The sequence below is a fragment of the Anomaloglossus baeobatrachus genome, chromosome 6 (assembly GCF_048569485.1).
Source record: "Anomaloglossus baeobatrachus isolate aAnoBae1 chromosome 6, aAnoBae1.hap1, whole genome shotgun sequence".
In the NCBI taxonomy this organism is placed as follows: Eukaryota; Metazoa; Chordata; class Amphibia; order Anura; family Aromobatidae; genus Anomaloglossus; species Anomaloglossus baeobatrachus.
This window is the reverse complement of record NC_134358.1, coordinates 110,773,614-110,787,541: the sequence shown is the minus strand read 5'-3', so window position 1 is coordinate 110,787,541 and position 13,928 is coordinate 110,773,614. Positions and strand designations below refer to the sequence as shown.

Here is a 13,928-nt window from a genome sequence, read left to right as displayed (position 1 = left end):
CAATGGAATCCCATACAATGAACTGTAAAGCATGTGATTTTTATGGATACATTGCAATTCTTAAAATGGTATTTGGGCTTTTACATTTTGTTAACTGCTAATGTAAGAAAAGTCATACAGATGACAATACAGAGGAAAATCATTCTGCGAGTTTTTTCATATGCTTGTGTGAACATAGCCTAACAGGACTTTTTTTTAGTTGTTTTTCTCTCTACTCTTTTTACTATGCATTTCTTGATTGGGGCATTTTCTGATTTGTTAATTACATGTTTGTAAGAAAAAAAAGTATCAAAAAGTGTTTATTATAATGAATACTTTTAGATAATTGCATGTTTGTAAGAAAAAAATATAGTGCCTACATTCCCTGCATTGTCTACTACAGTTCACTCCTGTAATCCATTCAATTACATTAAGTGAAAATCAAATTAATGGTTTGAGTTTTTCAGCGTTGACGGGTTATTACAGCTGTGATTAAGACGTTCATGGATCATATATACACTTGTGTCCAGGAAGAGGGCTGCACCTAGACCTTTTATCGCCCAATACAAATAAATCTCTGACCATAGTGATATTTTGAGTTGCTTCAATCATTCCAGTCACTTTCCTTCAATTTCCTAATTGCTTCTTGAAATCATTGAGTTGAGTAAAATAATAGGAGCCTCAGCCCGATGTTTTGGTCAGGAGCCTGATCCCGATGTTTTGGTCAGGAGCCTCAGCCCTATGTTTTGATCAGGAGCCTCAGCCCCATGCTTTGGTCAGGAGCCTCAGCCCCATGCTTTGGTCAGGAGCCTCAGCCCCATGCTTTGGTCAGGAGCCTCAGCCCCATGCTTTGGTCAGGAGCCTCAGCCCCATGCTTTGGTCAGGAGCCTCAGCCCCATGCTTTGGTCAAAAGCCTCAGCCCCATGCTTTGGTCAGGAGCCTCAGCCCCATGCTTTGGTCAGGAGCCTCAGCCCCATGCTTTGGTCAGGAGCCTCAGCCCCATGCTTTGGTCAGGAGCCTCAGCCCCATGCTTTGGTCAGGAGCCTCAGCCCCATGCTTTGGTCAGGAGCCTCAGCCCCATGCTTTGGTCAGGAGCCTCAGCCCCATGTTTTGGTCAGGAGCCTCAGCCCCATGTTTTGGTCAGGAGCCTCAGCCCCATGTTTTGGTCAGGAGCCTCAGCCCCATGTTTTGGTCAGGAGCTTCCTCCGACGTTCCTCAGACCCCGGTCACACGTTTGTCTCGTTTTGCACGGTCCATAATTCTATACGTTATGTGCTATGACAGGCCTTTATGTTGCAGATAAATGACTTGCTTCCTACTGAGTGACTGCAAAGCATAATAACTGTGGAAGATAAATGCTCTTGGAATAGTAATTGTTACCAGGAGATCTTTACAAGCATATAAGTGGGGGAGTATGTGCGGGATGTAATAAATTGGCATGTTAAGAAATGCTAATGATGAGCATTATCATAAACCTAATGGAAATTGAACCAACGTGAATAAAAGATGATTTTCTGTGAATAAATAGGAGATTGAAAAGCCTTGTAGATTGGGAAAAAACCCCCACTGTTTCAATTAGGGTATTGTTGGCCAAATTCTAAAGCTTTCAGTCATGTTTTTCTTGCCTATGGCACAGGTCTCTGGATTAGTTTTGGTGTTTCATTTTATAACTGAAACATTTTTGAGGGATCACAAATACTGATGGGATATCCTTAGCTGGGGGCTTCATTGCCCAAATGAGCGCTGCCGCAGGGCTGTAGAGTCAGGCAGCCACCAACTAGACTAGGCCATCAATATTGTCACATCAGAAACCCTCTATTTCTGGGTTTATCTCTAATGTATATTCACTGCTTTTCCCGTCCACCGGCATCTCTGATTGGCTGCCGTTGGACCACGTCCCCGCCCTCTGAGACAGCGTCTGTGATTGGTTGGAATCACAAACGCAGTGTGTCTATACTGGTGATAAATAAAATTGTCCAATTCTGCCTGTAAGCGGCGCTATTGCTGTCCGCTTTTCCCCATCACATGATCCAGGCTGCTGTGACCTTTGATGTCACGTCAACCTCCAGAATTGGAAGATGATCCAGCATCAGCGAGGCGGGACCCAAGCTCCATGAGTAACTGGGCTGTGGTTGGAGTTTCACCGCATATCACAACATCTCGTGATTTTGGCGCTCCGTTAAGCGGTGAAGAGTGTGCAAGATGCTGGGCTGTGACGTCAGATGAAACTCCACTCACAGCCTGGTCACTCATGGAGCCTGGGCCCTGCCTCGGTGATGTCGGGTCAACTTCCAATTTCGGAAGTGGATGTGATATCAGAGGTTACAGCAGCCTGGGTCATGTGATAAGGAAAAGTGGACAGCGATATGGCCACTCACAGGCTGAATTAGAAAGACAAGGTATTTAGAAAAAGCCTTCTTAATGCTTCGTTATGGTCAGAAATTTCTTGTATTGGGTGATAAAAGGTCTGGGTGCAGCCACCTCCCTGGACACAAGTTTATATATCATCCATAATTGTCTATAAACTCACTCATCACAGCTGTAATTACTGTCAGTGCTGGAAAAGTCCAATTACTTATTTTAATTTGCATTTAATTTAATTGAATGGATGATAGAAGTGAACTGTAGTAGACAATGAAGAGAATGTGGATGCTATAATTAATGAACACTTTTAGATAATTACATGTTTGTAACAAAAAAAGTAACAAAAGCAGAAAATGCCGCAATCAAGAAACATAGTAACAGTATTAAACAAAACAATAACAAAGAAATGTTCTGTTAGAGTGTATAAAAAAAATCCTCAAATTTTCATTCAGGAAAAAAAGAAAGATTTTTCATCTGTATTGTCATCTGTATGATATTCATTTTTTACATAGTCTGTTAATAAAATGTGCAAGACCCAATAACCATGTTAAGAATTACAATGTATCCGTAAAAGTGGATGCATTACAGTTGATCTATATGGGATCCACTTTCTTTTGCGCACCCATAAACTTAAATAGGTGAGTGTCAGGTAAAATACGTAATAGACTTTTGCGGGATGCGATTTCTTTTTATGAGGACACTTGCTCTATGTGAAAAAATCTGTCATGTGAACAGCCCTATTGAGTAACATTAGTCTGGTGCCATCCGTGTGAGGGCAGTATATTCGTAGACTGCACTGATAATGGAAGTATGGTGGTGTGAATGTAATCTGAGGCTGTGTACACTGTGTTAAAGGGAATCTGTCAGCAGGTTTTTGCTACATCATCTGAGAGCAGCATGATATAGGCAAAGAGGCCCTGATTTCAATGATGTATCACTTAGATTAGTGGCTGCAGCCGTTCTGACACAGTAAAAGATTTTAGATTTTGCAGCTGACCCCACCCACACCAGGCTTTCAGTGCATATTTCCATGGACCAAAACTAATCACAGAGGGGGGGCGGACAGGGCCGCCATCAGGGCATTACAACCATGACTGGTGTATGGGGTCCGGTGAAGAGGGGAGCTGGCTGGGCCCAGAGTAATCACTTAGCTTTATTAAAGTGCACCAATCACCAGGATTTTCCTGTATAACCTAAAGCCAGTGCTATACTGGCACTGTCATGCTGATTCTATACATACCTTTAGGTGTCAGCTAGGATGTATAGTTTTTGAAACACAAGCAAATAAAGTTTGTAAAATGAGCAGCTTTTTTATTGGCAGCGCAGCAGCTGGTGTGGGTTTTGATGGGGATTCCTGGCCACCTCCCTGTTGTTCCTCCCCCTATGTTTTATTTATGCTAATTATATTGTAGAAGCATTTTCCTAATTGTTGACCAGAAGGGGAGGGGCTGAGCCAACAGAAAAATAATGTTGCTTCCTGGTATCAGCAATGTTAGCTGAGGCTTCGCCCCTTCTGGTCACATAGGTATGACATCAGCAAGGTCCTTCTAGCCACTTTGCTTTAGCCACAACCATTAGTAAAACGCTTCTATTATAAAATTAGCATAAATACAAGCTAGGGGGAGGAACAACAGGGAGGGGGGCGGAAATCACCATCAAAACCAACCCCAGCTATCAGCTGATCGGCAGCTACTGCCAATCAAAAAGCTGTTCATGTTACAAACTTTACTTGCTTGGGTTTCAAAAACTATACATCCTAGCTGACAATCAAATGGCTGTATAGAATTAACATGATAGTGCCAGTATAGCACTGGCTTTAGGTTATATAGGATATCTCTAGTCACCGGGCCCCAGTCACAGCCACAGAAGAGGGACCTGGCAGTGCCGCTTCTGCCACTACACATTGCTAATTTGCATCGCATGCAAATTATCCATGTGTGCTAGAGGTAGGGTCAGTAGGGCAGAGCAGGGCTCAGCATGCAGCAGTGCGATGAGGTCATCACTCTGCGACCTCATCACATTACTGCAGGAAAGCAGAACCATGGAGGTGGCGAGAACTGGTAACCGCTCTGTGAGCCGAAGACATGAGCGGGACAATCGCCGGGGATGGTGGTTGCCGGCTGACCCCAGTACCTGCCTTGCTCCAGCTGGATGCGCATGGGAAGGTGCATATCCAGCTGAAATGCATACATAGCGGGTCAGAGAGGACGCCACGTGATATGGGTGCCGGGGAGGGTAAGTAAAATGTTTTTTTTTTTTTTCTTTTTGCAGCAAATGTGCCAGGAGGAGCCCAGAAAGAGAACTTATATGCCAGGAGAAGGACGTATATACCAGGAAGGGGACAAAAACCAGGATGGGTATATATAATAGAATGTACCCAAGAGGGGGATATATTTACCAGGAGGACCCCAGGATGGGCCATGTATAGCAGGATAGGGAGAAATAAATCAGGATTGGGACATATATATACCAGGAGCAGTCCAGGGAGGGGACATATATACCAGGAGGGAGAACATATATGCTAGGAAGGGGACAAATAAACCAGGATAGGCCCAGCATGAGGACATATATACTAGGAGGAGGACATATATACCAGGCGGATATTATACAGAGGGGCAGTGGGTGTGTGTGGGAGGATTGTATACAGAGGGGTAGTGTGTGGGGAGGATACTATACAGCGGGGCAGAGTATTTGAGGGATATTATACAGATGGGCAGTGTGTGGGGAAATATTCTTCCAAGGGGCAGTGTGTGTAAGGGATATGATATAGAGAGACAGTGTGTGTGGGGGATATTATATAGAGAGACAGTGTGTGTGGGAGAGATATTATACCGAAGGATAGTGTGTGTTGGGATGTTATACATAGGGGCAGTGTGGGAGAGATATAATGGAGGGAGGCAGTGTAGAAGGTGTATTATGGAGAGAGGCAGTGTAGAAGGTGTATTATAGAGAGAGGCAGTGTAGGTGGTGTATTATAGAGAGAGGCAGTGTAGAGGATGTACTATGGAGAGGGACGGTGTAGAGGGTGTGTTATGGAAAGAGGTGATATAGAAGGTGTGTTATGGAGGGAGGGTGTAGAGGGTGCATTATGGAGAGGGGCAGTGGGGAAAGTGTATTATGCAGAGGGGCAGTGGAGAAGGTGTATTAAGAAGAGGGGCAGTGTAGAGGGTGTATTATGGAAAGAGGCAGTGTACAAGGTGTGTTATGGAGAGGGGTGGTGTAGAAGGTGTGTTATGGAGAGGGACTGTGTAGAGGGTGTATTATGGAAAAAGGTGGTGTAGAGGGTGTGTTATGGAGCGAGGCGGTGTAGGGGGTGTATTATGGAGAGGGGTGGTGTAGAGGGTGTATTATGGAGAGGGGCGGTGTAGAGGCTGTATTATGGACAGATGCAGTGTAAAAGGTGTGCTATGTAGAGAGGCGGTATGTTATGAAGAGGGGTGGTGTAGAAGGTGTATTATGGAGAGAGGTGCTGTAGAAAGTGTATTATGGAGAAGTGCTGTGGAAGTGTGTTATGAAGAGAGGTGAGGTACAAGGTGTATTATAGAGAGGTGTAGAGGGTGTATTATGGAAAGAGGCGGTGTAGAGGGTGTATTATGGATAGAGGCGGTGTAGAAGGTGTGTTATGGAGAGAGGAGGTGTAAGTGGTGTTTTATGAAGAGGGGTGGTGTAGAAGGTGTATTGTGGAAAGAGGTGCTGTAGAACGTGTGTTATGAAGATGGGTTAGGTTGTAGGTGTGTTATCAAGAGGGGTGGTGTAGAGGATGTACTATTAATATGCTAAGGGAAATACTTCATTTTCTGGAACAACTTTAAGGGTGCTAACACTTTTGGCCACCAGTTTGTGTGTGTGTGTGTACGGTATATATGTCCTTCCAAGAGTGGCGACGGACTGTGGAAGGTTTGAGGGGTGGAGGTGGAGTGGGGATGGAGCCTGTGCGGAGTCTCAAGGGGGCCCCAAAATTTTGCTAGTATGGGGCCCTGAAATTCCTAGTAGTGGCACTGGGGGCGGAGGCGGACTACATCTCACCTGATGCTGAGACTTACAAATGATAAAGATAACAGGCTTAAGCTAATATTGCTGGTAAATGAAGAAAAAAAAAAAAAAAAGAAAAGACTGAGATAACACATTCAGGGCTGAAAAACTCTGTTTTAACTCTTGCAGCATGCAATCTTCAGGTTACATTGCAGAAATCTGCTGACAGAGTCCCTTTAATTCTACAGTGGATGAAATAAGTAGTGAACATGTCACTAATTTTCCAAGTAAATATATTTCTAAAAGTGCTATTGACATGAATTTCATACCAGATGTCAGTAACAATCCATCCAATCCACACAAACAAAGAAATCAAACCATAGATGTCCATATATTTTAGTGATGTGTAATAATGAATAATGACACAGGGAAAAATTTTGAACGCATTTATAATGTGTCATGAAAAAAACTCAAAACCAATGGGATATGTTGAAATATTTCGGAGTTATCGCCATTTAAAGTGACACGTCGGACTTGAAAAATGTGGGGCTGGTGACGGCACTGGATTTAGGACGTAATACTGGAATTGTTATTCTGAGAACAGTAGTTGACAAATGTAAGAATACGGTGACTTCGCGCATTCGCTGTTGCATACCAACATGTCCGTTGTATAGTTCTGATGCACAAAAAAATCCTACATAGTACAACTAATATCAATTTACAAGCACCCAAAGCAATGTCTCCCAACCGCAGTATTTTACAAGCCGTTTAGCCGTGCATGAATTCCTGCCCGTGACCTTACACGCTGTCACATTCTATTAACGGTTATTAATAATATCATCTTCACACAATATCGGATTCAATACCCTTCTGTACTTTCCAGAGCTGCGTATAGCATTAAAGCCTATTATGGCAAGCATGGCTTGTTTCAGTGACACCTAGTACACTGGAGGCCTGTATGTGCGGGATATAAGACCTTTGTTCACAACAGACGAGAGCAATTTTCTCGATAAGAGATGTATTATCTGAATAACAAAGATTCTTTGTTCGGTGATATCAGCCATGATGGAGAAGAGAGGTCTCTAATCCATGGAGTAGTATTAAACATGGAGAAGTCACAGAGAAAAGCCAATTTGATTTAACCTAGAGATGGATTCTTTTTAGAAACAAACGGCCGTGTTCACACGTGACACGCAGACAAAAAAAAATAAACAATTGGATACACTCCAGAGCAAGCTAAGAACCAGAATGTTCAGTGTTTTTCACACGTTGGTCCATGGTACTATAAAAAAGCTTAAAGAGGACCAACCAGCAGGATTTTCATATACCGTACAGACCAAAAGTTTGGACACACCTTCTCATTCAAAGAGTTTTTTTTATTTTCAGGACTCTGAAAATTGTAGATGCACATTGAAGGCATCAAAACTATGAATGAAAACATGTGGAATGAAATACTTAAAGTGTGAAACAACTGAAAATATGTCTTATATTCTAGGTTCTTCAAAGTAGCCACCTTTTGCTTTCATTACTACTTTGCACACTCTTGGCATTCTCTTGATGAGCTTCAAGAGGTAATCACTGGAAATGGTCTTCCAACAGTCTTGAAGGAGTTAACAGAGATGCTTAGCACTTGTTGGCCCTTTTGCCTTCACTCTGCAGTCCAGCTCACCCCAAACCATCTCGATTGGGTTCAGGTCTGGTGACTGTGGAGGCCAGGTCATCTGGCGTAGCACCCCATCACTCTCCTTCTTAGTCAAATAGCCCTTACACAGCCTGGAGGTGTGTTTAGGGTCATTGTCCTGTTGAAAAATAAATGATGGTCCAACTAAACGCAAACCGGATGGAATAGCATGCTGCTGCAAGATGCTGTGGTAGCCATGCTGGTTCTGTAGGCCTTCAATTTTGAATAAATCCCCAACAGTGTCACCAGCAAAGCACCCCCACACCATCACACCTCCTCCTCCATGCTTCACGGTGGGAACCAGCCATATAGAGTCCATCCGTTCACCTTTTCTACAAAGACATGGTGGTTGGATCCAAAGATCTCAAATTTGGACTCATCAGACCAAAGCACAGATTTCCACTGGTCTAATGTCCATTCCTTGTGTTCTTTAGCCCAAACAAGTGTCTTCTGCTTGTTGCCAGTCCTTAGCAGTGGTTTCCTTTACTATGACGGCCTGCTGCACAAAATCTCCTCTTAACAGTTGTTCTACAGATGAGAAGGTGTGTCCAAACTTTTGGTCTGTACTGTATAAACTAAAGCCAGTGCTATACTGGTGCTAGGATGCTGGTTCTAAACATACCTTTAGTTGCGAGATCGGAAGTATAGTTTCTGAAATATAGGCAAGTAAACTTGGTGAAATACACTACACTGTTATTTGATTGATAGCAGCTACAGAATATCCAATAGGTGGGTCGGTTTTGCTAATTATTCCCGCCCCTGTCTGCCTGCCTGTCCTTCCTCCCCCTGTCTCTGTTATTACAGAGGGAAGAGGGAGGGAGGACAGGCAGGCAGACAGGGGCGAGAATAACTAGCAAAACCCGACGTACATATTACATATTCTGTAGCTGCTATCAATCTAGGAACAGTGTATTTCACAGACTTTACTAGGCTATATTTCAGAAAGTATACATCCGATCTTAATTTATTACTAAATGTATGTTTAGAATCAGCATGATAGCGCCAGTATAGCACTGGCTTTAGTTTATATATGAAAATCCTGGTGGTTGGTCCTCTTTAAAGGAATCTGTTAACAGGTTTTTACTTCCTCATCTGAGAGCAGCAGGATGTAGGCAAAGAGATATTGAATCCAATGATGTATCACTTAGATTACTGGGTGCAGCTGAGTTTTTAGATTTAGCAATGAACCAGAGCTGCCCCTGCCCACACCAGGCTCTGTATGTACAATGTCTATAGACCGTGAGCTGATAATAACAAGAGGGGGTGGTGTCGGAGAACATGACAGAAGCCAGCTAGTCACAGCAATGATAATGTCCTAGTGATAAAACACTCTTTTTAAGTAAAACAACAGCACAGGAGCATGACATGACACATCAGTGAATTCTGTGTTTTAACCCCTACCTCATGCTGTTTTCAGATTAGATAGCAAAAACTTCCTGACAGATTCGCTTTAAGGAATAGACACTATCTAGGACTGGGATCAGGAACCTTTTTGGCTGAGAGAGCCATGAACGTCACATATTTAAAATGTAATTCCGCAATTGCCATACTCATCAGGGGGGAATGGTGGTGGTGGAGCGGCTCAGAAGGTCCCAGCAGGCAGGTAGGCAATGATGCGGGCATGGAGCAGTGGGTGTCGTGGCTCAAGAGGGTCAGTGTGTGGAAGGTCGGCGATACTGCTGCGGGCTCGTGGGGTGTCACTGCGGCGGGTGTTACTGCGGCAGGCGCCATTGATCTTCTGGCGGGCTGCTTTGAATCTCTCACAGTTGATGAGATAGTCTTAAAAAAAATGGCCGTGGCGAGTACACAGATCGACTTCAAGAAAATGGCCGTGGAGTCCTATCTGCGCATGCGCCGCCTCTGGAGCCATTTCTTGCAGTCAATCTCGTCAACTGGGGGAGATTCAAAGCAGCCCACAGATCAATGGTACCTATGCCGCGACAGTATTGCTGACCCTGCGCCACCACTGCCACCCCAGTAAGCCATATGCAGTTTGAAAGACGCACCCCCATTTCCCCCCCAGTTTTGGGGGGAAAACAGTGCATCTTACAAACTGGAAAATACTTTTTTTTGTTTTGTTTTTGTTTGAGAGCCATCAAAAGAGCCACAGGTTCCCGACCCCTGATCTAGGACAATGTTATTTTATTAATGGAAAGTTTTGATTTTTGGGTTTTGAAGTTGGGTTTAACTAAAACTATTACTTCTTGCGCATTCTATACACTCTTTATTACACTGTCTATTACTGGCTGCAGAATGAATAACTGGGAAGCTATTAGTGAGCTTATTCTGATGGAAGATTTTAAAACAATTATCTTCCTTCTTCTGATTTCTGACACAAACTTCAGCTCAATTTTCATGTGGTCAAAAAGGAGCTGAGAAGACCTAACAAAAAGGAAGATTAGAGTAATAAACTCTCATGTCATTCCAAGCAGGCGCACTACAATACTATCATCTGCCGTGCTCAGGGCAGATCAAAGTGCGCCTGCACAGGACCTCACTGCCCGCCTGTGTGCATGATGTAGGACGCGTCATGCACCCAGGCTTCAGAAAAAGGAGGACAAAGATGGCCGAAAGAGGAGGCTCCGGACCTGGAGAACAGAGACACCCATCCGACTAATCTGCACTGCACCGCCCGTTAGGGGAGTATTATAAAGTGATTTTTACATTCTACAGAATGGCATAAGCTCTTATATATAGCATGTTAGAATGCTGTATATAAGAGCCCATTAGTGGTGGCCGCAACTTATAGTCGCCAAATCTGGTGACAGGTTCCCTTTAAGATTTGGCTGCTGCCTAATGTAGATGGTGAAATAAACATGGCCAGCACAGCTCCTCTCACTGTGAGATGGCAATTCACAGGTACTGTAGATCAGTTCCTATTCACTGCAGAAGGAGCTGAGTAACAGTGCCTGTGACCGGCAATTAGACAGTAAAGAGAGCTGTACTATTCCAGTTCTGTTCATCATTCAGTGTTGTTGATACAAACAGCTGGTCGGTGGGTTCCCATGTGTGGAACCCCCATGATCAGATATTGATTACCAAAACTATGGATAGGTAACCACCAATATCTTAATTCTGCATAACCGCTTTAGAAAAATGGTTGGTTTCTTCAGAGGTTTGAGTAATTTCTTTTTACATACATTGGGCCACCTCCCTGTATCAGTCTTTTGGATTTACAAGGTCAGGAGATTTCCAGTGCCACAAATCAATAGCTTTAACAGCTTGGAGGATTAGATGTGTAAAGAATTTTTCATACGTGGATTGGGAAATGTGTAACCTAAAAAGCAGAGAGTCCTCAAGGGTGTTAGGAATCAAATTGTTTCTAACATCATGTATAAACGAGAAGGTCAATGTTGCACATGCCTCTGATGGACAGGAAGGTCCACCATATATTACTGTTCCACCATCAGTATCGATAGATGTCCATTACCAAGGCGTACCACCTATTAAGGGTGGCAGGAACAGCACCTAAACGCTAGAAGTTGTCCAGCTCTTCCTTTTTTACCATTATATTAGAATGATGTGATAAATCATGATATACCAGTCAAAAGGTGCCTCCTAATAATATACTGTATTTTTTGGATTATAAAACGCACTTTTCCTCCCAAAAATTTGGGAGCAAAATGAGGGATGCGTCAAAGTCCAAATATAGCTTACTGGGAAGTGGAGAATTTGCGCGGGGGGCTGCCTGCTCAAGTGGCTGGCTGCCTCTCTGTGCGGCCGGCCGGGTGCCTTTCTGTGCGTGCGGGCTGCAGTGGCTGTGCTTGCAGAGGATGTTGTGGTGGCTGCGCGGTGGGTGTCCCAGCTGTGGTGGCTGCGCGGTGGGTGTCCCAGCTGTGGTGGCTGTGAGGTGGATGTCCCAGCTGTGGTGGCTGTGCGGTGGGTGTCCCAGCTGTGGTGGCTGTGCGGTGGATGTCCCAGCTGTGGTGGCTGTGCGGTGGATGTCCCAGCTGTGGTGGCTGTGCGGTGGGTGTCCCAGCTGTGGTGGCTGTGCGGTGGGTGTCCCAGCTGTGGTGGCTGTGCGGTGGATGTCCCAGCTGTGGTGGCTGTGCGGTGGATGTCCCAGCTGTGGTGGCTGTGCGGTGGGTGTCCCAGCTGTGGTGGCTGTGCGGTGGATGTCCCAGCTGTTGTGGCTGTGCGGTGGATGTCCCAGCTGTGGTGGCTGTGCGGTGGGTGTCCCAGCTGTGGTGGCTGTGCGGTGGATGTCCCAGCTGTGGTGGCTGTGCGGTGGGTGTCCCAGCTGTGGTGGCTGTGCGGTGGGTGTCCCAGCTGTGGTGGCTGTGCGGTGGGTGTCCCAGCTGTGGTGGCTGTGCGGTGGGTGTCCCAGCTGTGGTGGCCGTGCGGTGGGTGTCCCAGCTGTGGTGGCTGTGCGGTGGGTGTCCCAGCTGTGGTGGCTGTGCAGTGGGTGTCCCAGCTGCGGTGGCTTTTGGCTGAGAGCTCCGTCTGCGCATGCACCGCTCCGGGCGCCATTTCTTTGAAGCCTGGACTGCCGACATAGCATCTGGGACACATGCCGCACCGGCCTGCTAAACACTGCCACCACAGCTTCCGCTGCCAGCACAGACCCCACCAGCACCGCTCCTGCCTCCTGTGACCCCACTCCACCGCTGCTGCTGCGCCCCCCTCCGGTACACCAACACCGGAGTATAAGACGGACCCCATTTTTTTACCTTTTTTTTATTTCTAAATTTGAGTTGCATCTTATAATCCGGTGTGTGTTATACGGTGTGAAAAATACGGTACTTAGCTGTTATCTCTAATATGGCCATATAATGATATAAAAAATGAATGGGAAAATAAAAAAAAGAGACTGCATGAAAACAAAGTCAAGAAAGTGGTTTCCTCACCAGGTTGGTGGAAGCTCGGTGACAGTTCTCGTGCCACAGCCCTGGCAATGTCAGACTCCTGGCGTGCAGCTTGGCTTGCCTGGTCAGCAGCATCCCCCTTGGCACGAGCATGAGCTGTCCTACAACAGAGGAGAAATGTGGTTACCATATGCATGGCAGCCTAAGGGTTACATAGAGCACACTTCACCTCTCCTTTGCCTCATTTTTCAGCAGCTTTGCCAGGTGACAAGTACAGAAAAACAAACAGTCTGCTGCAAAGACAACAAAGAACAGATGTCACCGGTGTGAGACCAGAATAAACACATCGCCACTTACACATGTACACAAGAAGATCCTGTGCAATGCATGGTCCTGGACAGTCTCACATACATCATTAGGCACAGAATGGCTGAAACCCTCACAGGGACGATCAAAATCCAGAGAATTAAAATGCCTATTCTTGGTAGACACATGGGCATGTGGGTCCAATAATTTCATTACAACTATGCTTAATCAACAGTTCATACATATATAACCATGAGTCTCCCCAGCCTGAGAATACCAGCTCTCAGCTGTCGGCTTTATCATGGCTGGGTTTCATAATATGGGGGGTACCAATAATAATTAAGAAGAAAAAAAAAAGCGGCATGGGGTCCCTCTTATTTTGATACATAGCCAATATAAGCACACAGCTGGGGGCTGCAGCCTGTAGCCATATGCTTTATCTGTGCTGGATATCATAATATGGGGGGACCCTATCCTGATATTTTAAGTTATTTATTTTTACACCACTATAGAGACGCAGACCGTGTGTGTAATTCCAAGCAGTCACATGCGCTGTCACACAGGCTGGGGGCGCGTCTGACTGCAACCAGAGAAACACAAAATGATAATTAACTTTCTAAATACGTTTTTGAAACATTTTAAGAAGGGTTCAAAGCATTTATATGTATTGTTAATATACATATAACAGAATTTTGGGGTGATGTTACACTGGCTAGCATTCATCTGGAAAGGACAAACAGGAGGAACAGTGTAGAGTACCAAGGACATTTCTGACTGGTGTTTGGCAGAAATCAACTGACTGATAAACAACAACTCAAACT

At 45.0% G+C, this 13,928-nt stretch overlaps 1 protein-coding gene across 1 annotated transcript in view; it reads right to left on the bottom strand.

Moving 5' to 3' along the window:
* JPH1 (junctophilin 1) overlaps positions 1–13,928 on the bottom strand; it is a 156,104-nt gene that overhangs the window by 17,640 nt on the left and 124,536 nt on the right. Inside the window, exon 3 of the mRNA XM_075353163.1 lies at positions 12,844–12,962. Coding sequence (XP_075209278.1) covers positions 12,844–12,962 — 119 coding nt within the window. The remainder of the gene's footprint in view (positions 1–12,843; positions 12,963–13,928) is intronic.